At 55.0% G+C, this 22,464-nt stretch overlaps 1 protein-coding gene across 4 annotated transcripts; it reads right to left on the reverse strand.

Annotated features, from left to right (window-relative positions):
• Positions 1-1,361: 1,361 nt before the first annotated feature.
• Positions 1,362-22,065, reverse strand: PLCB2 (phospholipase C beta 2). Of its 4 annotated transcripts, XM_055316921.1 has the most exons (32): positions 21,853-22,048; positions 17,942-18,019; positions 17,282-17,350; positions 16,498-16,638; positions 16,284-16,363; positions 16,144-16,197; positions 15,963-16,038; positions 13,091-13,191; positions 12,773-12,939; positions 12,540-12,686; positions 12,206-12,363; positions 11,858-11,940; positions 11,533-11,617; positions 10,791-10,953; positions 10,556-10,668; positions 10,351-10,447; positions 9,227-9,311; positions 8,965-9,089; positions 8,291-8,445; positions 7,579-7,743; positions 6,867-6,966; positions 6,242-6,346; positions 5,983-6,077; positions 5,775-5,850; positions 5,471-5,515; positions 5,138-5,360; positions 4,882-5,056; positions 4,674-4,750; positions 4,484-4,579; positions 3,915-3,972; positions 2,764-2,850; positions 1,362-2,416 (listed from the first exon to the last, which is right to left on the reverse strand). In XM_055316921.1, exons 1-32 carry the CDS (start codon positions 21,934-21,936, stop codon positions 2,213-2,215), a joined length of 3,567 nt encoding a protein of 1,188 aa, XP_055172896.1. In that variant the 5' UTR covers positions 21,937-22,048; the 3' UTR covers positions 1,362-2,212. The 4 variants fall into 4 exon arrangements, with proteins under 4 accessions (XP_055172896.1, XP_055172898.1, XP_055172895.1 ...); XM_055316923.1 differs by having other exon boundaries at positions 4,882-5,360; positions 21,853-22,065; XM_055316920.1 differs by having other exon boundaries at positions 4,882-5,360; positions 10,845-10,953.
• Between the last annotated feature and the right edge of the window lie 399 nt (positions 22,066-22,464).

The raw sequence follows: 22,464 nt of genomic DNA on the forward strand, positions 1-22,464 counted from the left end.
GGACTGAGAAGCTGGGCAGAGACCCTTCTCTTGATGTTAAAAGGTGGAACTGAGACACAATGAATGGATAGGGAAGCTTGGCCCAGCCCGCACAGGTAAGACAGCAGGAATTCACCTACTGGGGCCCTCGGGGAGGGCAGTAACTCCTCTGCACATCCCTGCAGCCGGAGGGTAACTCATCTCCAGCATTTTCCCAGCGGGCAGAACACAGGGAGGTGGGGAACTGGGCCTGACCTCCTGAGAAGCCCCCAGCCTGCTGTGCAGAGGCCTCTCCAGGAGACAGGACCGCACGTCTAGCCCGCTTCTGGGCTTCCCCGCTCCACAAGGAGGGCCCAAAGACTGCCCGGCCTGGCTGAGAGGCTATGGGAAGGCAGTCTCTCCTTCCTTTCAGCAGTCATTGGGAAAAGCTGGGGACTGCCCAGTGGGCTCTCTTTGGCATATGCCCATGTACCTGGGCCACTGAATTCCTCTAGCCTGGATCCTCATCCCTGCATGGTTCTGCCCCTGGGTCAGCAGGGAGATGGGGCAGTTAGGTGCCCAGTAGGAGGGCTAAAGACAGGGCACTGCTCTGGCGTATGAGTATCCCACCCTTGGCTGCATCCAGTGTGACTGACTGCAAGCTGGGCACGTCAATGACAGGCCTTACTGCTGTGAATGAGCAGGACTCCTAGTCTTAACCTGCAACCAGGGAATGCTAGGATCCCAGAGGTCAGGCCCCCAGAGGGATGGAGGGCGGTGGTTCTGTTTATTTTCTGAAGGCACAGGTGCTCAGAACTAATGGCATTTGTTATAACTCTGAAAAGAAAACAACCTCTTCCCAGAATCAATCCCCGCCTGGCCTCTCCCAAGCCAGTGGCTGTTCCCATCTGGGATCTGGGGCTATGGCCATAGGTGCAGTGAACAGCTGTCCACAAACCCCTTTAGAGCAAGTGTTGGGTTCAACCATAACCACCTAAGAATCTGACCACTCTAGGTCTGCCTAAAGGGGCCCAGGTGGCCTGGAGGTTCACAGCTCCCAAGAGGGAGGGGAGCCCCTTGCACTAGGCTCTTCTGCTGCAGCCCTGAGGGTAGAGACAAGGAAGGGCCACTTATGGGTGGGGGGTGGAGAAGAGGGATGACCTCATTTTCCAGTGGTTGTGGCATCAGGGTAGGCAGAAGAGGAAGTGAATCCCCTTCATGCCCAGAAGCAGGGCCATTCCACTGGGCTTTGGAAGAGACCTCACCCTGGGCTTCAGCAGCCAGGTTTTTTGTTTTTTTTTTTTTTTTCTCCCCAGGCCATTTCATTTCAGGAGCATACTACCCCCTGCCCCCCATTTCTTAGCTGTAGAACAGAGGTCAGGCTTAGGCATGAAACATTGGGACAAGGCTCTCTTTAGTAGGTGTAAGAAAGAGAAAAATAAATAAATCTCAAAGTGAGGAAAGAAAATGATGCTGACCTTGTAAGGCAGCCTGAGTGGGGATACATACTAGGAAGTAACACCCCCCCACCCCAGGCCTAGGAGAGTGCCTCAAAGGCCTTCCTTAGCCCTCCTACTAGCCAGAAGCCCAGTCCTCTCAGTGGTCAGACAGCTGAGGCAGCTTTTCCAGGTCAGCCTCCCATCCCCCACAGGCAGGAGGCCAGGGAAGCAACCTCGTCCTGGGATCCTGGAAGTAGCCATCCCCAGGAAGCTTGGACAGAGTGCCGGGTTCTGTATTAGGGAACTGACAAGGAGGCCAGCTCAGGACAGGTCTGTGACGGGACCTCACAGCAGGAAGGTGTTTGGTGTTTGATCCTGCTTGAACTAGGGGTGCTAGAATGGAGGTTCCAGGCAGCTAGACCTAACCCTCCAGGTGAGGACAGAGTCCAGTGTGGGGCACCCCTAGTTGCACACTAGGGAAGGTAGAGTGAGGCCAGGACCCCATTCCCTGCCTCCAGTCCATATCCTTTTGCCCTCAACAAATATGTGACACTTATTCAGAGGCAGAGAAGAAGGATGAGGAGTAGAAAGTCAGATTGGAGAGGACCTCTAAACCTCAAATGGACCCCTGCCCTGATGCTACCTGGTTCCTGCCTCCTCCTTTAGCCTGGCTGTTGAGGAGGGGGCTCCGGAGTCCAAGAGAGCCCCAGCTTCCCACATCCTTCGAATGCCAGGGCCTCTCCTCCAGGGGGTATGGAGCCACATCCCAGAGAAGGGTGAATGTCCTTACAGAATGTCCCAGAGACATGAGGGCATCAGAGGCGGCTCTCCTGGGCACCTGCCTTTGCTGCGAGTGGGTCCTGCTCACACAGCTCCCGGAAGGCCTCACAGGGCCTCTCAGGCATGTCCTTGGCCTCAGAGGGGAAGCAGCTCCTAAGGCAGGCCCTCACGGACTCCTTCACCTCGGCCTCCAAGCCCTTCATCCTGGCCTCGTACTCTGCCAGAGCCTCCTGCTGGAACTGTGGGTACAGCAAGACCACCGCCTGGCTCAGGAGGGGCCAGCTGCCCACTCTCCCTCCCCTGGACAAACAAGGAGATGCCCCGTGTGTTCAGAGCTCCCAGGAGACCAAGGTGGGAGGTGAGGGGTAGTGGAGGCCATCGGGGAGCCTCTCAGGGAACGGGGTGCCAACCAAGCAGAGGGATCTGTAGAGCTGCCTCCCCTTAAAGGGCCTCAGGACCCCCTGGGAACCGGGCCTGCAGCCCACCAGTGAGGGCTGAGTCCCCTTCCTGCCCCCACCCATCTCCAGACTGATGGCTCCCAGGGTGGGCCAACTCTGCTGGCCGCCAGGGTGGTAGTCTCTGTCACCTGCTTTTCCATCTCCCGGATCTGTTCCAAGCAGGCTGCCTGCTTCTCCTCCAGCTTCTCCTGGTGCTTCTCCAGGCTCTCTGTCATCTGGGTAGGAGTGAGAGGCAGGGAATCAGGACAGCACAGACGGGCAGCCTGGCTTGGAATGCAGCTACAATCCCAGGTAACCAGCTGTAAGACTTTGGGTGAATTTGTTAACCTTCAAACAGTTCTTTTAAATTTATTATTAAGGGATGCCTGGGTGGCTTAGTGGTTTTTTTTAATAAATTAATTTTTTATTGGTGTTCAATTTACCAACATACAGAATAACACCCAGTGCTCATCCTGTCAAGTGCCCCCCTCAGTGCGGCTTAGTGGTTGAGCATCTGCCTTTGGCCCAGGGTGTGATCCTGGGGTCCCGGGATCAAGTCCCACTTCAGGCTCCCACATGGAGCCTACTTCTCTCTCTGTCTATGTCTCTGCCTGCCTCTCTCTCTGTGTCTCTTGTGAATAAATAAATAAAATCTTAAAAAATAAATAAATTTATTGTTAATAGTCCCAGGGGAGGAACGCCTGGGTGGCTCAGTGGTTGAGCGTCTACCTTCAGCTCAGGTCATGATACCTGAGTCCTGGGATCGAGTCCCATATCGGGCTCCCTGCATGGAGCCTGCTTCTCGCTCTGCCTGTGTCTCTTCTTCTCTCTGTGTGTCTCATGAATAAATAAAATCTTAAAAAAAAAATACTCCAAGGGGAACTTTAGGTCCATTCTCAGCAGGGCTTTCCTTCCTCTTCTGACACCTTGGAGCTTCAGGAAGCCCCCTCACTCCCTCCCAGCCACCCACACCAATCCCATCCTTCCCTGGCCAGCTAGTCCATATCACTTCCATCCAGTGCAGCTGGCCAGAGACAGATCCCTTTGGGCTAGTACTCTAACCTCCACACAAAGACCAGGACCCTGGGAAAGCTTAGGGGTTCCTCCTCCCCTTCATTGCCTCTTCCCCTCCCTGGCTTCATGGACCACTCTTGACTGCACACCTCCTAAAGGCAATGTAAAGGCCTGGGGCCACCCCTTCCCTCCTATGTAGGGTGTGAGCAAGTGTGTTTGAGTGTGTGTGTGTGTGTGTGTGTGTGTGTGTGTGTGTGTGTGTATGAAGGATTCAGCTCTTACACACCTGCTTAATGACTTGCACCACCTCCTGGATGTGGGAGTTGTTAATCTCTCTCTTCAGCCTGTTGGGGTGATCAGAGTTTCAGAGAGGGCAGGAGGCCCCTAGAAAGGGTTGGGTAAGACCAGGTCTCTTCAGGGTGTAGACAAAATGAGAACTCCACCATAGGGGTAGAACCAGCTAGCCGGGATAAATCATAAGGAACCAAGGAGGAGGTGAGGGGCCACTGGGAGCTCCAGGGGCTGTCTGAGGAGAGGGCCTGCTCACTAAAACACACTGTCCTTCACGGCAGGCAGGGGGGAAGCTGGTGTCCCAAGGTTTCACCTCCCTGTGTGTATGACGGGTTTTCCCTGAAATTCTCCTCTCTGCTCAAAGGGTGATGGCTTCTGTGTTTTCCCAAAGGACATTCTGATCAGAGGCAACAGAAATGGGATTAACTTTCCAGAGCCAGGGGACAGGCACATCTCTGGAAAGCGAGTCAGGATCCACTTGCAGGGAGGTCCCTTCCCACCTGGAATGGTCCCTGCTCAGACCCACCCTGCAGTTTGAGTCCTGGGCCTCCCTCCAGGGCTCACCTTTCCTGAGCCATCTTGTCTGAGGTGACTTTGACCATGGCCTGAATCCGCTCCAGCCTCTTGGCTTCCAGCTTTTTCTTCATCTCTTTAGTGTCACTGCAGAGAGACAGGTATCAGGAAGATGTTCTGTGGGGCCGGAGCCCTCCTGGGAGGTGAGAGTCAAGCATGGGTGGGAGGCAATCCTACGTACGTCTCCAAGGTCTCCTTGAGGGTCTTCAGCTCTGCAGCCTGCTTCTCTCTGGCCAGCTCCATCATCTTGGCGATTTGCTGTGGGGTGGGGGTGGGGGTGCAAGTGCAGGGACAGACTTAGCTGGAGAAGCCCTTTGCCCAGAGTTTGCCGGGGAGAGGGGAGGGCGGTTGGCTGGGTTGGGGTCCCCGGGGTCCCCCCCCCCCCGCACCTCAGCCACGTGCTGCTCCTTGCGCTTCAGGATGCACTCGTACTGCTCCTCGCCCTGCTGCAGCAACTCCAGCTCCAGCCGGTCCTTCAGCTCGCGCGCCCGCGCCTCCGCGCCCTCGGGGCCCTCGAGGTCCTCCTGGGGCGCGGCCCCGGCGGCCTCGTCGCAGGGCAAGGTCCTGCGGAGGCCACGTGTGGGCAGGCGCTGAGCCCCCGGCCGCCCCCGCCCGCCGGCGCCGCGGAGGGCCCGCCGCCGGTACCTCTTCTTGCGGGAGCCCTTCCCGGGGCCGAGCCTGCGGCCCCCGCAGCCCCCCGCGCCCGGCGGCCCCAGCCCGGCCAGCTGCGCCGCGCCCCTCTGCAGCAGCTCCTCCCGGCGCCGCGCGCCGCGCCGCTCCAGGTCCCGGAGCTCCTTCTCGTGCCGCCGCTGCAGCTTCACGATGCCCTTCAGCTCCTGCAGCTCCTCCGGGCTGGCGGTCTGCGGCTCTGCGGAGGCCGGAGCCGGGGTGAGGTGCGCCGCCGCCAAGGAGCCCCCCAGGAGGCCCGGACCCTCCCCGGGCTCCTTCCCAAGATCCCTCAGACTCGCCAGGCCTTACCCGCAGCTTCTTTGGCGGCCTCCTCCCTGGCCCTGGCCCGGGCTGCTGCAAGAGCCACAGGGTGGGCTGAGGGGTGCCCGGAGGTGGGTGGGGGAGGGTTGGGGTGCCAGGTTCTGGTCGGCTCCTCCCTGCCCCCTGGGGAGGTGGCACTATGGGCCCCCTGCAGCACACTTTCCCAGCGCTAAGGCTTCCTGCAAAGTCACTCCCATCCCAGGTGAAAGTCTGTTCTGGGGAGACGGTCCTGTGGGTACCACTGGAAAGGTCGAGGCCCTTCCAGTCCGTGGGAGGACCCTGTAGTGCATACCTGCAGATCCGTTGCTCACTGGGGCCAATGGCCCATTGAACTGGCCTGCAACTGGACTCTCGGGGGAGAAGGGTTTCTGTGTAGGGAGAGCGGATTAGGAACAAGGCTCCAAGGGCTCTGTCTCCGTCTGGTCTCTCAGCCTAGGACCCTGCCCCCTCCCTCATCTTCCCTCTGAGAGGGCAGAGCTACTGGACCAGGTAACACAGACCTCAGGCAGAGCTCCCATGGCTTCCTTGAGCTTCACAGACTTCTTATCGTGGGCACTGAAGAACTTGATGGGATTGGCAAGAGCCACGGTGAGATCTGGGTGCATAGGGGCATCACAGGGCCTGGTATGGTCCCGTGCCAGGAAGCCTCCCCCATCCTCATCTATTGCAGGATATGCTGTCCTGCCCCACTCTGGGGGCTGGCTTCAGGAGAGAGAGGGGGAATGGACCTGGGTTCCCAGCATACTGTGGGCCACCTACCTGCCCAGGTGTCAGGTACATAGTCCTTCATCTCCAAGAAGACAAAAAGTGCAGGCATGGTAAGGGGCATGTTGCTCTCACTATGCAGGCACAGATGGTGGTAGCCTGTTGGGCATAACAGGTGGGCAGTAAGCCATGCCTGTCGCCACCCAGCACTGCACAAGAGCAGCCTGGTACTTAAGACCTTTGACTTTGGAATCTGAGAGGCCAGAGTCTGAGTCTGGTTCTGCACCTTCCTGGTTGTGTGACCTCGGGCAGTTTACTTTAAATCTCTGAGATTTTCCTTAGCTGTGAAATGAAGTGAATGGGGTCTACCTCATGTGGTTATTGTTAGGATTAACTGAGAATGTGTTATAAGCCCATCACTCATTTTAAGTGCCCAGTTTATCAGCTACGTGGGAAATTGCCCCAATAGTTCCAGAAAATTACAGACATTCTCTTAGGTGGGCAGAGGCCCTACCTCTGTCAGTTTCCTATTCTTGCCATACTCCATAGGCTAACATGAGAGGGTTAGGTAAGCTCTCAGGGCCACCTCCCTAAAGCTGCTCTACACTCTGGACAGCCTCCTAACACTGACCTTCATCTCAGATCAGCTAGCAACAGTACAGAAGGACTCCATCCTTACCAGAATTCAGGGCATTAATGGGGATGATGCGGTGTCCAAGAAATTTGTTGCCTTCCTCCATTACAGCCACCCTGAGAGAGGCCAGCTCAGGCATCAAGATCTAGGGAGAGTTCGGGACAGGACAAGCTGGGATGGGGAGAGGGTGGCCAAGCTACCCACCTCCCTGGCTTCAGAAGTCTTAGCATCAGTGTGAAAACGTGGCAGGTGTTACCAGATTTGGTGAGGACAGAGGGCACACTCTAGGCCACACACATAGGCATCCTCTTAGCTCATGCCTTGGCTGGTCCACATGGGGGAGAAGGGCTGGCTATGCAGCCCAGGGCTCGGGGGTCCTGGTGCAGACAGCCCTTGACAGCCTTACCAATGAGTATCCAGTCAGGACAAAAGACCTTCTGGACTGGGACTCTGTACCCTAAACTGGGTGTTCCATAGGACTCTGTACCCTGGACTGGGAGTTCACATTTCTACTTTTCGTCTTAAGATGAACACACATGCATGTTTGCATGCACACACATATACACGGATGCATACATAAAACTTGCTCTCCAAGTAAATTTCTATAAATGTGGATTTTGGACTCTTAAAAATTAGAAGGGTAGAGAGAGGAGGAGGATCAAGGAAGTCCCTTTCTTTAGTTCCTCTTTTCTGTGAGTAGAGGCCAAGAAGTAGGGATGGACCGGACCGTAGCCCCTGCCCTGTCCTAGCTTCCCACCTTCTCAAAGACAAAAGGCTCTTCCTTCCAGACAGGATTGATGGAGTTGGCACTGGGTGACAGCCTGGTGCGATAGCGCCTCTTGGGGTCCCCAGGAAGGCCAAAGAGTTCCACTTCCACATAGGTGCGCACACTGCGTTCAGACAGGAACTGCCCAGAGATCACCTGGGGGTGGGGACCCATGGGAGGCTGGCATCAGCTCTCCCACCCAAGCTCTTCCCTCCCACCTGGAGCCTCTAGCTCCTGTAGCTGAAGCATCCATTCTTAGGTACTGTGGAGAGCCCCATCCCGCTGAGGCTGTGTGGCGCAAGGGTTACAGCTAAGCCCTTGGCCACTGGGTGCTTCCAGCATTCAGGGAAGAGGTGTGGGCCTCCCCACCTCACTCCCTAAGCAAAGAAGGAATAGAGCCCTCCCCTGTCCTCCCCTCCCCTCCCCTAGGGCCTGGGGCTCCTGCAGGCCCCTCACTGCCTATTCTTCTCCCCTCCCCCACCCCAGCTTCAGCCCTTCCCCTTGGTTTCCATGGGGACCAAGAGGCAGCCTCCAGTGCTGAGGAGGAGGCAGTTACCAAGGCAACTTGCTACTGCACTAACTGACTTGGGCTGAAGTTTTCAGGATATCAGGGGAGGGGGTTGGGAGTGCAGGAGTAGAGCTCCTGTGTCTCTCTCCTCACGACCCCAGCCCTCCCAGCCACTTGTCCACCCCAGGGCCTTGCCGTAATGGACAGGGTGGTGGCTACCACCACGTCAATGCGGTCCACCGAGAAGGGGTTGAACTGCTTGTCTGGGCGGCGCATGAACTCATGCTTGAGGAGGTAACCACTCTGCCCATTGAACTCAAACAGCGCCATGTTCTGCTGCATGGGCAGGTCTGGAGGGACAAGAGCACACAGTGAGGATGGTGCAGCCCCAGGTCTGCACCCGGTCTCTATTTCCCACACCCGTCAGCCTCTCCTGTCTTGTGAATGGGGAGCTTGGCTGGACTGTGAGAATCACGATCTCTCATGACCCAGCCTCCTTCCTGAGGGTGTCTCATCTCTCAGGAAGGCTCTGCAACCTGGAGTTAGTGGGAGCTAAGCCACAACTGGGGCAGGATCACAGAGGGGGTTGAGGCTGGGGTTCCCACAGGCCCATTCAGGCAAAGCAGCCAGAACCCAAGCCAGCACACTGGCGTCTTCACGTGCATACTGGTGCACGTGCAGTCATATGGGCATGAGCTAATGCATTTATATCCCTAACCGCTCACATGCCCACACGGGCTCCCACAGCCTAGAGGAACATCAGGACACAGGTCTGTTCTAAAGACAACCCCCCCCACCCCAGGAATGAGGTGAAGGTGGGAGAGGCAGGGCGCAGGGGAAGGTTCTTAGGGGCCTAGGAGTACCCTCACCCATAGTCTGGAAGTTGAGGGCAACCATCTGGCAACCAGCATTCCAGAACATCTGGGGCATGTAGTTGGAGGAGTCCATGCGGGTGCCCTTAGGGTAAATGCGGCTCATCTGGCGCTTGTTGTAGCTGCCCAGAGTTTAGGAGCTGGCCCAAGGCCACCCACACCAGGAGGACCCCATAGCTCCCTCTGTGAGCCCTGTCCCCAGGCCTTCCCCATCCCTCCACCCCATCCGGGACCCTGGCTATGGAGGCCTCAAGGATACTCCACAAACTTCACTGAGGCCTTGGAGAGCAGGTCATAAGCCTTGAGCTCTGTGAAGGACGAGATGACATAACTTCGGTTCTTTTCTGTGTGGGCGAGAAAAGGCAGAGGGTCCACGTCAGGCTGGCCGCCCTCCCTCTGAGGTGGCTCCCTCCAGAACGGCGATCCCTCCAACCTAGCACTTCCACTGAGGCCCAGGGTGTAAGGGGCCAAGCTGGTGTGCAGATCTGTGTGAGTCATGGCATGCTGGGAGGTCAGGGTCTGTGCAGGAGACATGCCCAGGGATGGGCCATGTGCCACGGTCCTGGAGAGGGAGGGATACATGCCCTGGATGGCACAGAGGAAAGGAGCCCAGGGCGTTAGGAACAGACTGTAATATGCAGAGAGTGAGCACATGAGCTATGGCTGAACATGAGAGGTGGGGGTAGGGCTGGGAGGTAGACACGGAGTCAGAGAGGCCATGGGTGGGCACAGGTGGGGCTGCGGACTGCAGGTGCAGGGATGAGGAGTCAGTGTTGTAGAGGTATATGCTGCACAAGCATGTGTAGGAAGCGGTATTCACATTGGAAGGGGCACGCACAGATGGGAAGAGCTCAGTGTGTGTGTGTCAGGAGATGAAGTTCAGTAGCATGGCTGTGTACAGAAAGGGAAGGGTGCAAGGGGCAGATGTGCACTGGCCAGTTTTCTCTGCCTGTGGCCCTTCCCAGGAGTTCTCATGCCCAGCGGGGCCGGGGCTCCTGGGCTTGGACCAACCCAAGACACCATTCAGCTCTGGGAGCCACAGAACCTGTAGGAGGCTACAGGAGCCCCAGGCCAACAGGGCTGAGATGGCCTGGCATAAGTGGCCGAGCTGTCACCGACACAGTCCAGAGCATTCTGGTTGGTGCCAAGTTCCTCAGTACAGCACCGGGAACCTGGGAGCCACTGCCACTTAAGCCCTTTGCCTGACTCCTGTGCCGGCTATTTATAGATAGGGCCCAGAGGCCAAGGAAGGGGGGACTCCCTCCTCCTTGCCCTCCCCCGCCCCCATCAAGCTGCTCAGCTTGGACATAGTTCTTAAGGGCCTTCTCCCGAATCGAGCACAACTGCCAGCTTACAACATCCCCCCACCCCAAGCTCACTCACTGGCAGAGAGCTCGAAGGAGATGAATTTGGTGGGTTGGATGTAATTCACCAGGCTGGACATCTCCTTGTAGGCTGTCACCTCCAGGCCCGCTGTGCCCTGGAGAGGAGAGGGGAGGGCAGTGCAGAACCCAGGGAGGTGGCCCACACCCACGCCTGGGGGCTCTGCAGTGGAGACAGCAGAAGGGGCTTGGGGCTGCCTACATACCTCATCCGACTGCATCTTCTTGATCTCTTCCTCATCCAGGTTTCCCGACTCCTCCTCCTCCTCTTCCTCCACCTCTTCCTCCTCCAGCTCTTCCCCTTCCTCACCAGGCCACCCTGCCATACACACTCCATCAGCGCTGGGACTGGGGCCCCTACACATCCCCTCTGGGCCCAGCCCCTCTCTCCCCCTCTAGGTGCTCCCCGACTGCGATCCTTCCCCTCCCAGGCTGACTCACCTGTGCCCTCACCCACAGAGGCATTGGGTGGGCAGTTGCCCTCAGCTTCCCCACCTGATTCCTTCCTGGGGGTTGCTGGGCCAGAAAACGGGTTCTTTTTGTTCTTGATGAGGATCTTGCCTCGGAGATCCTCAGGGCTAGGCAGAGGGATGCCTGGTTTCAGCTGTGGGCGAGGGGAGAGGGTCAGGACCATGTCCACACCTTCAGGGTGAAGCCTCAGCTCCTTCACACCGAGCTAGGCTCCATCTGACCTGCACACTTCTTCAGCCTCACCTCCCACGATTCTTCCCATCAAGTGCTGTGCTCCTGCCCGACCCAAGTTATCCAGTTTCTCAGACAACACTCATCTCCCTCACCTGCCTAGAATACTCTTTCCCCACTCTCACCAAGATAAATCCGGTTTCCCCTCAGATTTCAGCTTGTCACCCCTTCCTCCAGGAATCCTTCTCTGATCCCCAAGTACTCCCATAGAAGCCACTGATTGCAATGGCCCGGTTACTTGTCTGTCTCTCCACTAAATGTAAGCAACCTTTTGGGGGGCTGGGACTGTGTCCTTGTCACTAATATACCCCCAAAGGCCAGCATAGAGTCTGACACATGGTAAATGATAGGATCCTGGCCCCACAGTCCTCCCAGGTAAATCCCAACATCCTCAGGGACATCTGCCTCCTTAACTTGGCTCCCACACGGCTCCAGGCCCCCAGCCTGCAGGCCCAGATGTGCCGCATCAAAGTCCACTCACTGGGAACTTTTCCAAGGGCTCTGTGAGCAGCATATCCCCAAACATCATCCGGCAGTATTCAGCCATCTTGGCCTGTTGGCGGGGTCTGTAGGGAGCAGGAGTGGGGTAGGATCCAGCAGCTCCACCCCCCTCTTGTCCATCCTTTTGGGCCCCTGACCTGGGTCAGGGACATAGGCAGGAGAACCTGGGGTCCCCAGGAGCTTGTGTCGAGACCCAAGAGAGAGCCAGAGGGCATGACTACAATCAGGGAGGACAGGGGGAGGGCAGCTGGAAGCAGGAGGCGGGGGCAGGGGGGAGAATGAGGCTGAACAGGTGTGATACGCACGAGTCCACATGGTTTTCAAATGACAGGATGACAGGATAGGGGGAGGTCTTAAAGGCACTTTCTGCAATGGCTTCAATGGCTTCCTGGAAAAGAAGGGGTCCCAGGTGGAGAGATCCAGCATTTCTCACCCTGCCCTCAGGGGTTCCCCTCTCTACTCCCCAATCTCAATACACATAGAACTGGAGGGCCACTGTTAGTGCTATCTCCTCTGGTCCCCTCTAGTCCCCTCACTGGTCTGAGGCCTCCCAACCATCCCTCCTTTCTGTTTCATCCACTCCCCCAATCCCTGAGCCCAGGGCCCTGACATAGTGCCGCCACTGCCACCAGCTTCCACACACCCAGTCTTACCTTGAAATAGATGTCTGTGGTCATGGTGAAGCCATGGGTAATGATGGGCTCCTCGTCAGCGGGCTTGCCCTTCCAGCAGTCCAGCTCCACACAGCGGCAGCCAGCCAGCAGCACCTGGCGGTACATCTCCGCCGAGGAGAGGCCAGAGAACTGGCCGGCTGAGCCAGAGCGGAGGGGAGAGGCAGGGGCACGCTCAAAGCCAGTCCCACTCGCCCCAGCCCGCTCCAACAGTCTGTCCTTCCACAGCCCCTGGGCAAGCCATGTGAGGGATGGATTCAGGGAGGAGGAGCAGCCACCAGAAGAGGAGAGGTCCCAGTGAGGTCACCCTGGTCACCTGTCAGGTAGGTGTTGTGTGAGGAGTTGATGAAGTAATGGTTGAGTGGCTGCGTCATATCGTGGTGGAGTAGCAGCTTGTCCTGGGACAGGACGCTGTTCTCTGGGCCGCACAGAAACCACACCATGCCCTCAGGTGATAGCTGGCCTGGGGAGCAGGGGACAGCTGTCAGGACCGCAGCCCCCGCAGAGTGAGTCAGGCCCATGGAGAGGAGGGGCTCCCCTAGTCCTCACCCCTCTGCACGTTGATGCCACTGGGTTCATACTTGTCGATGAGGCCCCGCACCTGGTCAGGCCGCGCAGGTGGAAACAGCAAGGAGTTGAGACGGGGGTCCCTCTGTTTCTGGTTGATGAATTTGGTCAGGTGCTCCTTGGTCATGTAGGGTTTGGCCTTGGCATGGCTGCAGGCCAGAGAGGGCACAGGTCTATAGCTCCTGGGCTGGGGAGCATGGACAACTGCCTTCTCCAGAGAAGCCATCTAATCCCCAGCATGACAAGTGGGATTTTAGCCACTAGCCCTTCCCCATGCCCAGCCCAGCTGAGGAAGCTCACTAAGAAGTGAAGATCTCGTCTATTTCTGGCCGAGGACAGAGGTTCATGAGGAAACTCTTGTAGACAGATTCTGGGAAGTCCTCAGGATTGATGGCATCATTCTGGGGGGACAGAATGATCATTCCTGCACTCACCTTCTCAGCGCTAAGAACCTCAAAAGAGGCCCAGCCCTGTGCAAGGGAGCCTGTCAGAGGGAGGGCTCAGGGCAGGCAGAGCAGCATCAAGTATGCTCCCAAGCACCCACTTTTCAACATGCTGGTTGCTGAGCAGAGCACATGCTTAGCTGGTTTGCCTCGCGCCTGAACCTGGACACTGGCTTAGTCTGTTGGCTGGAGCAGGATTGGAACTAGGAATGACCAGAGCAGGGAGGAGGAGAGGTTTGAAGCAGGCGGTGCTGCTGCCAGAGCAGTGGGCTATCTCCCTCCCTCCCTCCCTTCCTTCCTTCCTTCCTTCCTTCCTTCCTTCCTTCCTTCCTTCCTTCCCTTCTTTCTTTCTTTCTTTCTTTCTTTCTTTCTTTCTTTCTTTCTTTCTTTCTTTCTTTTTTTCTTTCTTTTTTCAAGTGGAGGATAAATTTTCCAAAAGAGGCAACTTGAATAAAAACAATGCACCTAACAGCAGAGCCCCCAGATGAATAATAAGCAAAAACTGACAGAACCAAAGGGAGAAATAGGCAATTCAACCCTAATAGCTACAGACCCTAAACAGCATAAGGAACAGCAACAAAAAAGATAAACTGGACTTCATCCAAAAATTAAAAACTTTTGTGTTTGAAGGATACCATCAAGAAAGTGAAAAGATAATCCACAAAATAAAGGAAAATATTTGCAAATCAAATATCCAGGAAGGGGCAATTCAACAGTAAAGAGGCAGATAACCCAATGGAAAGACAGGCAGGAGATTTGAATAGACATGTCTTCAAAGAAGATATGCAAATGACCGATAAACACATGAAAAGATGCTCAATCTCATTAGTCATTTGGGAAATGCAAATCAAAACCACAATGAGATACCACTTCACTCCCATAGGATGAGTCCAGTTTTAAAAAGACAGACAATAACAAGTGTCAGGACACTGGAAACTTCGTACATTGCTGGGATGATTGTATAATGGTCAGTCACTTTGGAAAACAGTTTGGCAATTCCTCAAAAATTTTAAATACAGAGTTGCCACATGACCTAAATAGTCTACCTCTAGGTGTAGAGAATGAAAACATATGTCCAGACAAAATCATGTACACAAAGGCTTGTAGTGGTATTATTCAAAATGCCCAAAAAGTGGAAACAACCCAGATGTTATTAGCTGATGGACACAGAAGCAAAAGGTGGTATACCTGAACATTGGGATATTACTCAACAGTAAAAAGGCGCAAAGTGCTAATAGGTGCTACAACATGGAAGAACCTTGAAACCCTTATGCTAAATGACTGAAGCCTGATGTCAAAGGTCACATATTATATGATGTCCAGATTAGGCAACTTTATAGAAATAGAAACTGCCAGTAGATTAGTGGTCTCCAGGGATTCTGTGCCTTTGTGTTCCATCCCAGAAAAACCCATTAAACGTCTTCCAGGATCATACTGGAAGGTTAACATCAGTTTTTGTCTGGAGCAGAGTCTGAACAAGAGAGCCAGATTGTACCTCCCTAAGACTGGGTCTTGGACCCATCTGCTCCAAGCAAAGATGGTTCAATGACTCCTCCTGGGACATAAGGAGAGCCGGAGAGCCGACAATGAGGATTTGGCCAGGGTGGGAGCTCAGGAGACAGGAGCCCGTTCCTACCCTCTTTCCAACCCCACACTTGCATTCCTGTGACTGATGGCATCAAGGAGTCACCAGCTCGGTTGAGCCGTGACTTGATGAGGAGTAGTCTTCCCGGGGCCCATGTGAACAGGTGACCGATGAGGTCTGACTTTTATTTACTTATTACATTACCAATTCTTATCAGGAGACAAAACTCCATGAAGTACAGGTGGTGCCCTATATGAAAGCTCTGGCCAAGGGGACGCAAGGGTCTGAGATCCACTCCCCTAGCCTGGCACAAACACTGGGCTTGGGGCTGCATCTACCCAGAGGGCTCCTTTTCGTGATCTATATAAAGCCCCTTGTGGATGACCCTACATGCAACTTGTCATTAAAAGTTACTTAATCAGGAACACCTCGGTGGCTCAGCAGTTGAGCGTCTGCCTTCAGCCCACGGCCTGATCCTGGAGACCCGGGATCAAGTCCCACATCGAGCTCCTTGCATGGAGCCTGCTTCTCCTCTGCCTGTGTCTCTGCCTCTGTGTGTGTGTGTGTGTGTGTGTGTGTGTGTGTCTCATGAGTAAATAAATAAAACCTTTTAAAAAATTTCTTAATCAGAGAGGGGAATATCATGTTTTCATGTGTTGAGCTAAAGGCTATGTCCCGGTAGCTTCGACTCTTGGTCAGAGGGAACATCCCACGCACGTTCTGCAGAACGAACCCCTTCCCCACATTTCAGATCCCTGGAGGTTGCCTCCATCCCTGCTGACCTTATCTTGCTCCTCTAGGCCAGAACATTCACTCTCAGCTTTCATTCCAAGACCACCACAATGAGCATGCACCCATCCTGGCTGCTTGCCCTAAACACAGTCCACCATCCACTGCCTCCCAGGGAGTAGAAGTAGGTGGTATAGACCAACCTGTTCTGGACTCAGGCACCTCATCCCCACCCCCCTGGATCTGTCTGGGCCTAGTATCAGAAACCAGTGCTCAAGGGTTAACTGGCTTTTTAGGCTGTTGGCCCTGCTGTGCTATCATTCCTGCCCCTGCCCCTAACTGGGCCTGGCCACTCTGGCCTTTTGTCCCAGCCAGCTCAGATGAGGGGGTGAGCCAAGCCAGGAGAACCACTCACCTTGCCTTTTGGGAGGTGGCAGGCACTGAGGGCAGCTTCTACCCGCTTGCGGTCAGCAGGAAACATCTGGAAAAAACTGAAGGAGCAGAGAAAGCCACCAGGCAGACAGAGGGGTCAGACCCAGAAAGGGAAGGCTTTGAGGAGCTGGATGGAAGTGCAGGAGAGAGTTAGCAAAACTCACTTTTTCACAGGAATCTTCCCTTCGGGGTTGAGCTGCATCTTGAGTTTCACCAGGCTGGTGAGGGCCGAAAGCAGCTTGTTAAGGCCCTGAGACTGGCACACTGAGCCCTGCACCCTAAGACTGGGCAGGCAGGCACTTACATTTTGTCCAAGAAGGTGCTGCGGGAAGCATTGGCCGTCAATGGGTGCTTGGCCAGAGCTAGCACGTCTTCAGCCCAGTTCTGCAGGACCCCGGAGCATGGCAGTCAGACCCCTGAGCACTCAGGTGCCCCCGCCCCCTGCAGCCCAGGCCTGTCCCGTTGGAAGCCCAGGCTACCCCAGGAGCCCAGCCGCAGGCCCGGCGCCCCAGGTGTACCTTGCCCACATTCTCCTTGTAGGAGACAAAGTTGTGGAAGGTGAGGTCCACCATGTCAGGGCCAGACACCACGGTGAGTGTCTTTAGCAGGAAGTTGTTGTCAGGAAAGTCCATGTTGAAGACCTCTCGGAGCTTCTGGCTCTGCAGCAAGAGGTGACATAGTATCAGAAGTGTGCCCCAATTCCTGCCCACTGTGGCTTGCCCTGTCCCTCCCCACTGCACTAGAACTGTGGCCACCTAGGGGGAATCCCATCCGCATTGGAGTGGGGAGCCACAGGCCTCAGCATATTCCCACTCCTGAGTCCAGGGGGTGGAGTGGGGATGGAGGGCCCACAGGAAGAGATTAACCCAGCATGCAGCCTGAGAGTTCTTTGTATTTTGTTTGCCATTTTTCATTTGAAAATGGATTCTTAGCTTCCAGTCTCATGGAATCCTGCTTCCCATCAATCCCTTCCTCTAGTTTTTCTACCAGCATTAGACAAATAGAAGCAAACGAGATGGGGTGGGGGATGTGCACAAACAACACTCTCAGATTGTCTGGGGTGCTCTGCGGGCAGGACCTGGCCACATGATAACTCTGTTCATGGTTTCCTGGTACCAAGAGCTCTGACAAGCTCAGGAGCAGCCACATCCCTTCCTCAACTCAGGGAGAAGGCCCTGCTGCCCAGCCTGGGAAAGCTTCCCCTTGCTTCAGAGATCAGGCTCCCCACCCCCACAGGGACTCCTGCCCTCCCCATGGAGCTTGTGCCTGTGCTGAGCCTGGGCTGCCACTGGGTCTACCTACCTTGGGTATCTTGGCAAACTTCCCAAAGCGGGTATCCCTGATGCTGGTGATATCTAGAAACTCTGTCTCCTGGAGGGTGCCCAGCAGGAGCAAAGAAGGGATGAGAAAAGTCAGTCAAAAACGAAGAGGAGAGAGGAGGGAACTTCCAGCATCCCTTCACATCTTGGCCAACTGCCTTCTGTAGATGCCAGCACTACCTGGGGTAGCCTGGACCCCAACCTTCCCTTCCCCCCATCAGGTTCTCCCTATTCCTGGTGAACCTGCTCCCTTCTTCTGTCCATCCCTCCCCTGGCCACTCAGGAGCTGTGGCCTGTGGTCTTGCCCTCACTATCCTGGACTCTCCCCAAGTTCCCCCTCCCTTCCCTGTATCCAGGTGCTGAGACCCTTCTTGATCTCTCCGAGCCTTCACATTTCCCAGTACCACAGGTAGAGAATCAGCCTCCAGTGGCAGTGCTTTTTCCTCTCTCTCCCCAAGGGATGCAAGCATCCTCCCTCCCAAGGCAAATAGCTGCCGCCCACAGGAAAGCCCCCAGAGCCACCCCTCCAGGTCATTCCCTACCCCACAGGCATTTACACCTCCACCTCTGCACTATCAAAAGGCTGCTCTCATTCAGTGGATCAGCAGGAGCTCCAGGCTGTGGTAAGTAGGGGCTGCCTCACCTTACTCTGATATGTCCAATATAAGTAGTAGCCCTTGGGATCCACACGGAGGATAACCGGAGAAGCTATCGTGGTTTCCTATAGACAGAGGTGGTCAAAAGAAAAAGAAACAAACAAAGACAAACAGGAAAAAAAAAAAAAAAAAAGAAGGGGTCAGCTCTCTGCGCTGAGACTTCAGACCAAACTTCCCTGGCCCAAGCCAGGCCAGGGGTTTCAGAGCTCACCATCTCCCTGAGAGGTGGCTGGCCAGGGAATCTGCAGGTGTATTCTTTGTTCTCCAGAGCTATGGGTTAGGCACAAGCCTTAAAACCTCCAAATCAGGGTTGGGGAGGAGTAGAGAATTAGAGACAGAATTTCTGAAAGAGAGGAGGCTTCTCCTCTGAAACCCCAAACAGAGGTTCTCCCTCTAGACCCCAAAGAGGGTCTTGGTCCCCACCTCTCCCTGTTTTCAAGGGCCACAGCTTAGCCAAAGGAGTAGAATGTCTCTTGGCAAGACAAGAGTGCCACCACCCCGGAAAACTGACCAGCAAGGTGAGAGCTAAGAGCCCAACTCCTGTGCATCCAGGCCTTATACAATGCACCTGCTATCTAGCTTCCCACATGCCCCATCCTCCCTCCACAAACCACTCCCCAGCCAACCCATCCAAGCGTCCCATAGGCACCAGGCTCATTCCCACCTCCGAGCCTAAGAATCCCACTCTCCCCTGCCTGAAATACCTTCAAAGAGCAAGTCTCTCCTCTTCTGAAAAGCTTTCCCTGAAACATGCTACAACAGTGTGTATGTGGTTTGCACAGCAAGGAGCCCATCCAGAAAATCCCCAAGGGCTAATAGACTCCAGAGAAACAAGCCTGTGCTGTAGCATAAGCTGGACCATAAGCTTATATGCTAGACTATGAGCTCAGTGCTCCATGTTTGCTGAATAAATCAGTAAATGATCAACGAACTCGCTTCTAACTTCTTGTTCCACTCAGAGCACAGAGGCTTATCTTTCATTCTGATGGTCTTCATATGCATATAAAACAAGATCATAAAATTGAAGTTTCCAACGAGGCATGATAGTTGCTGCACACAAACCAGACCAAGTGCAGAATTTACAAAGGAAATGGTCAAAAGAAAGGTTCTCAGGCCAGGGATAGTTAGAGTATGGGATAAAAAACACTTTGTGGGGATCCCTGGGTGGCGCAGCGGTTTGGCGCCTGCCTTTGGCCCAGGGCGCGATCCTGGAGACCCGGGATCGAATCCCACATCGGGCTCCCGGTGCATGGAGCCTGCTTCTCCCTCTGCCTGTGTCTCTGCCTCTCTCTCTCTCTCTCTGTGACTATCATAAATAAATAAAAAAAATTTAAAAAAAAAACACTTTGTGAGGAGGCTAATTTTGGAGAAAGCAGTGTTGGAGCTCCACTCCCTTTCTTCCTCAAGGAAGGGTTGGCAGTGCCTGACCCCTCACTTTTTTTTTAAAGATTTATTTATTTTATTTATTTTATTTATTTATTTATTTATTTATGAGAGAGCTTGAGTATGTGCATGTGAGTGCAAGCAGGGGGAGGAGCAGAGGGAGGAGAGAAGCAGACTCCCCACTGAATGTGGAGTCCTACATGGGGCTCCATCTCAAGATCCTGAGATGATGACCTGAGCCAAAATCAACAGTCAGATGCCCACCCATCTGAGCCACCCAGTTGCCCCCTGGCCCCTCACTTTAAGCCTAGTGAGGGATTTCAACTGTACTTAGAAAGCTTTGGTCACCCCTGCAGTTGTGGGGCAAAGTAGACTGGGGTCTGACTCTTGCCCAGGAAACTGGGTGTCAGAGGTACTGAGACCCTGGTTGTGCTAGATGAGGCCAAATCCCAGGTTCCCTTCAGGCAGTGAACACAAGAGTGTGTGCTGGGGTCCAGAGTGGGCCTATGAGAAAGAAAGAGTCCAAAGCCACAGGAAATTGAAGGTCATAAATGGATTTCAAGGGGCTGAAGAGATAATTTTGAGTGACCTTCTGAACAGAGATGGAAGAAGGATCCTTATGTAAGGGATCACTAGCTCAGTGGGGGAGGCTCTCCTCACTTTAAGGAGAATCATCAAAAATGTCCACCAGAGAAAGAATAAGCCTAACCTTCTACCAACCTCCGAAAGCATGAGGCAGTTGGTGATAGCACCTGTTCAATTTGGAACTTGGTACCCCCCCCACCTCCCTCCCCGCACCCCATGGTGGGGAGGCCTTGGAGGAAGATCAGGGAACCCTGCTGCAGGCCTTTGCAGAGCACCTATAGCCTGCCTAAAACCATTCCTAAAAGGAGGAGGGCAGAAGGTGTCATAAGATTTGAGCTTTGAATTATAACTGGCTTCTGAAATAAGACTGGGTTTCATGAGGTAAGATGACCATAGCATGATTGTCTATGACCCAAGAGCAAATGGAATGTCTTGTGACTGGCCGAGTTTCCTTCCATGGGCAGAAAAGCTTCTCCCACCAAATATGTTGTAAAGGGACCATGGGAGGCAAAATTAAGCTGGCAGTCGGTTACATCTTTTGCATTGTGCTTATTCAATATGACATGACATACCCACATCATCTGCCAACTGGGCAAAGCGATTCTGAGCAGAGCCCTGTCTCAAGGGTACATGTGCCCCATGACAAGGCTTAGGAGCTTCCTGCTTCTGGAGGTCAGGATTCTCAGGACATGCTGTGCCCTGTCTCAGGGTGGGGAGTGGGGCAACCAACTACACAGGTACTGGCCTGCACAGAAAGCCATACAGCATGCCCCCACAGCTAATGACCCTCCATCCAATCAGGTTACACACACTTCCCAGAGGAACTGAGAGAGGCCACTTCATTTTTCATTCTGAGCCACTTCCCTCCTTCCACACTCTCCTGGGACATGTCACCACCATGCCACATCGCCCACACCACTCCTAGGGAAGCAGAAAGCGTCTAACCAGGGGCCTCCTACCCATAGTCATGGCAACCACATTACTAAGCCTTGTGCAGCCCAGAATGGCCAAGAGCCCCAGGGTGCCTTAACTCACAGACCCAGAATTCCCTCATACCACCTGGAAGGAGGATGGGCAGCGCTAAAGACCTCCTCTCCCCCAGAGACTTCCAGTTCCCTTGCTGGGATCAGCCCACTGTGATTCCGTTAATGCAGCCTCACAAAAGGCCTTAGATGGCTCATTTCCCTGACCAAGAGAATCCCTGACTTATCACAACACAACATTTTCAGGAGTGAGGAGGACCAGAGTCTGGGAAGCAGGCCCCAGTCTGAGAAGGAACAGACAGTAGAGACAGAGAGGTACAGAGCAAAACAGCAGCTTCCCCGTTTCCTTGCAGACAGACGGGTGGCTGGGAGCTCAGCTGAAAGAAGCTAGCAGAAGCAGAAGTCAATCAGTTCCTTCCTAGGCCCCGGAGCAGAGGCCTCCAGCTCTCACTTAGGGTTCCCCCACCTTTTATGGCCACCCCACAGTAGCTCAGGGGAGAGTGGGACCTCCCTGGGCTAGGGCAGAGCCCTATGGGGAAGATCAAGAGTGGGGGCATCTGTGCTAGGAGTTAGGGACCTTCTGGCACTATCACAACTCCAGGGCACTTTCCTCCCACTAATGCTGAGATCAGGATCCCCCTACCCTTGTCTTGGTGGTTTGGGGGACCACAGACCCAAACCCAAAGAAATTCCCTTCTGTGACCATGCAGGCAGCTCATCCTCTTGTCCCATCCAGACGCAGAGCCCAAGCTCCAGCAGTCCAGGGACATGCAGTCAGGGGCACACCCCCTCACCCCCAGGTTTGTTTATCCAGGCTGTTGTATCAGCTGCCTGGCCAAGCCTCACAGGCGCCTGGTCTCAGCAGACATAAACCAACCCACCACCCCCTAACAGCAGGGCCCCCACCACCCCAGTGCCCCAGCAGCCCACACCCCTGCCCCACTCACATCGTCCCATTTGATGAAGCGCTCCCCTTGGCTCAGATAAGCCTCCACCTTGGGGGGCAGCAGGACAGGGCTGAGCAGAGACATGGTGCTAAGCGGCCCTCTCTGGAGAGGCTGGACAGGCACACGCGGGCAGGGGCAGGCGGAGGAAGGAAGGAGGGCCGGCTGGAGGAGAGCCAGGCTGGCCTCACATGGCACCCGCCCGAGCGGTCCGGAAGTCTGGATACTCTTATAGCCCACGGGTGGCAGTGGCCAGCGGGGGAGCCCAGGGCTTTGGCCAGAGGCTCATCTGCCTTTTAAATCAGGCTCCTCCCACCTGCCTTGAGTGGGGGGCTGTGGTCACTGCTCCTGTCCGGGGAGGTTAGGCTCCCTCAGCAAAGCCCCCGCCCTCACCCCTTGTGCCTCAGCACTTCCTGCTCAGGGCTTCCTTTTCTGTGCTCTTCAGGACTGAGGGGCGGGTCCTGAGGCCTGAGGCCTGGTCACCTTGGAGCTGGGGTAGGCAAGCAGGGTGGGAGTTCAGCCCCAGGGGTGATCTCTGGTCAGGTGAAGCTGAAGGGCTGGAGAAAGAACAATATGGGGGCCACATGGGGATGCTGTCGCCCAGGCTGGGCCTGA

Source organism: Nyctereutes procyonoides, unplaced genomic scaffold (assembly GCF_905146905.1).
Source record: "Nyctereutes procyonoides isolate TBG_1078 unplaced genomic scaffold, NYPRO_anot_genome, whole genome shotgun sequence".
In the NCBI taxonomy this organism is placed as follows: domain Eukaryota; kingdom Metazoa; phylum Chordata; class Mammalia; order Carnivora; family Canidae; genus Nyctereutes; species Nyctereutes procyonoides.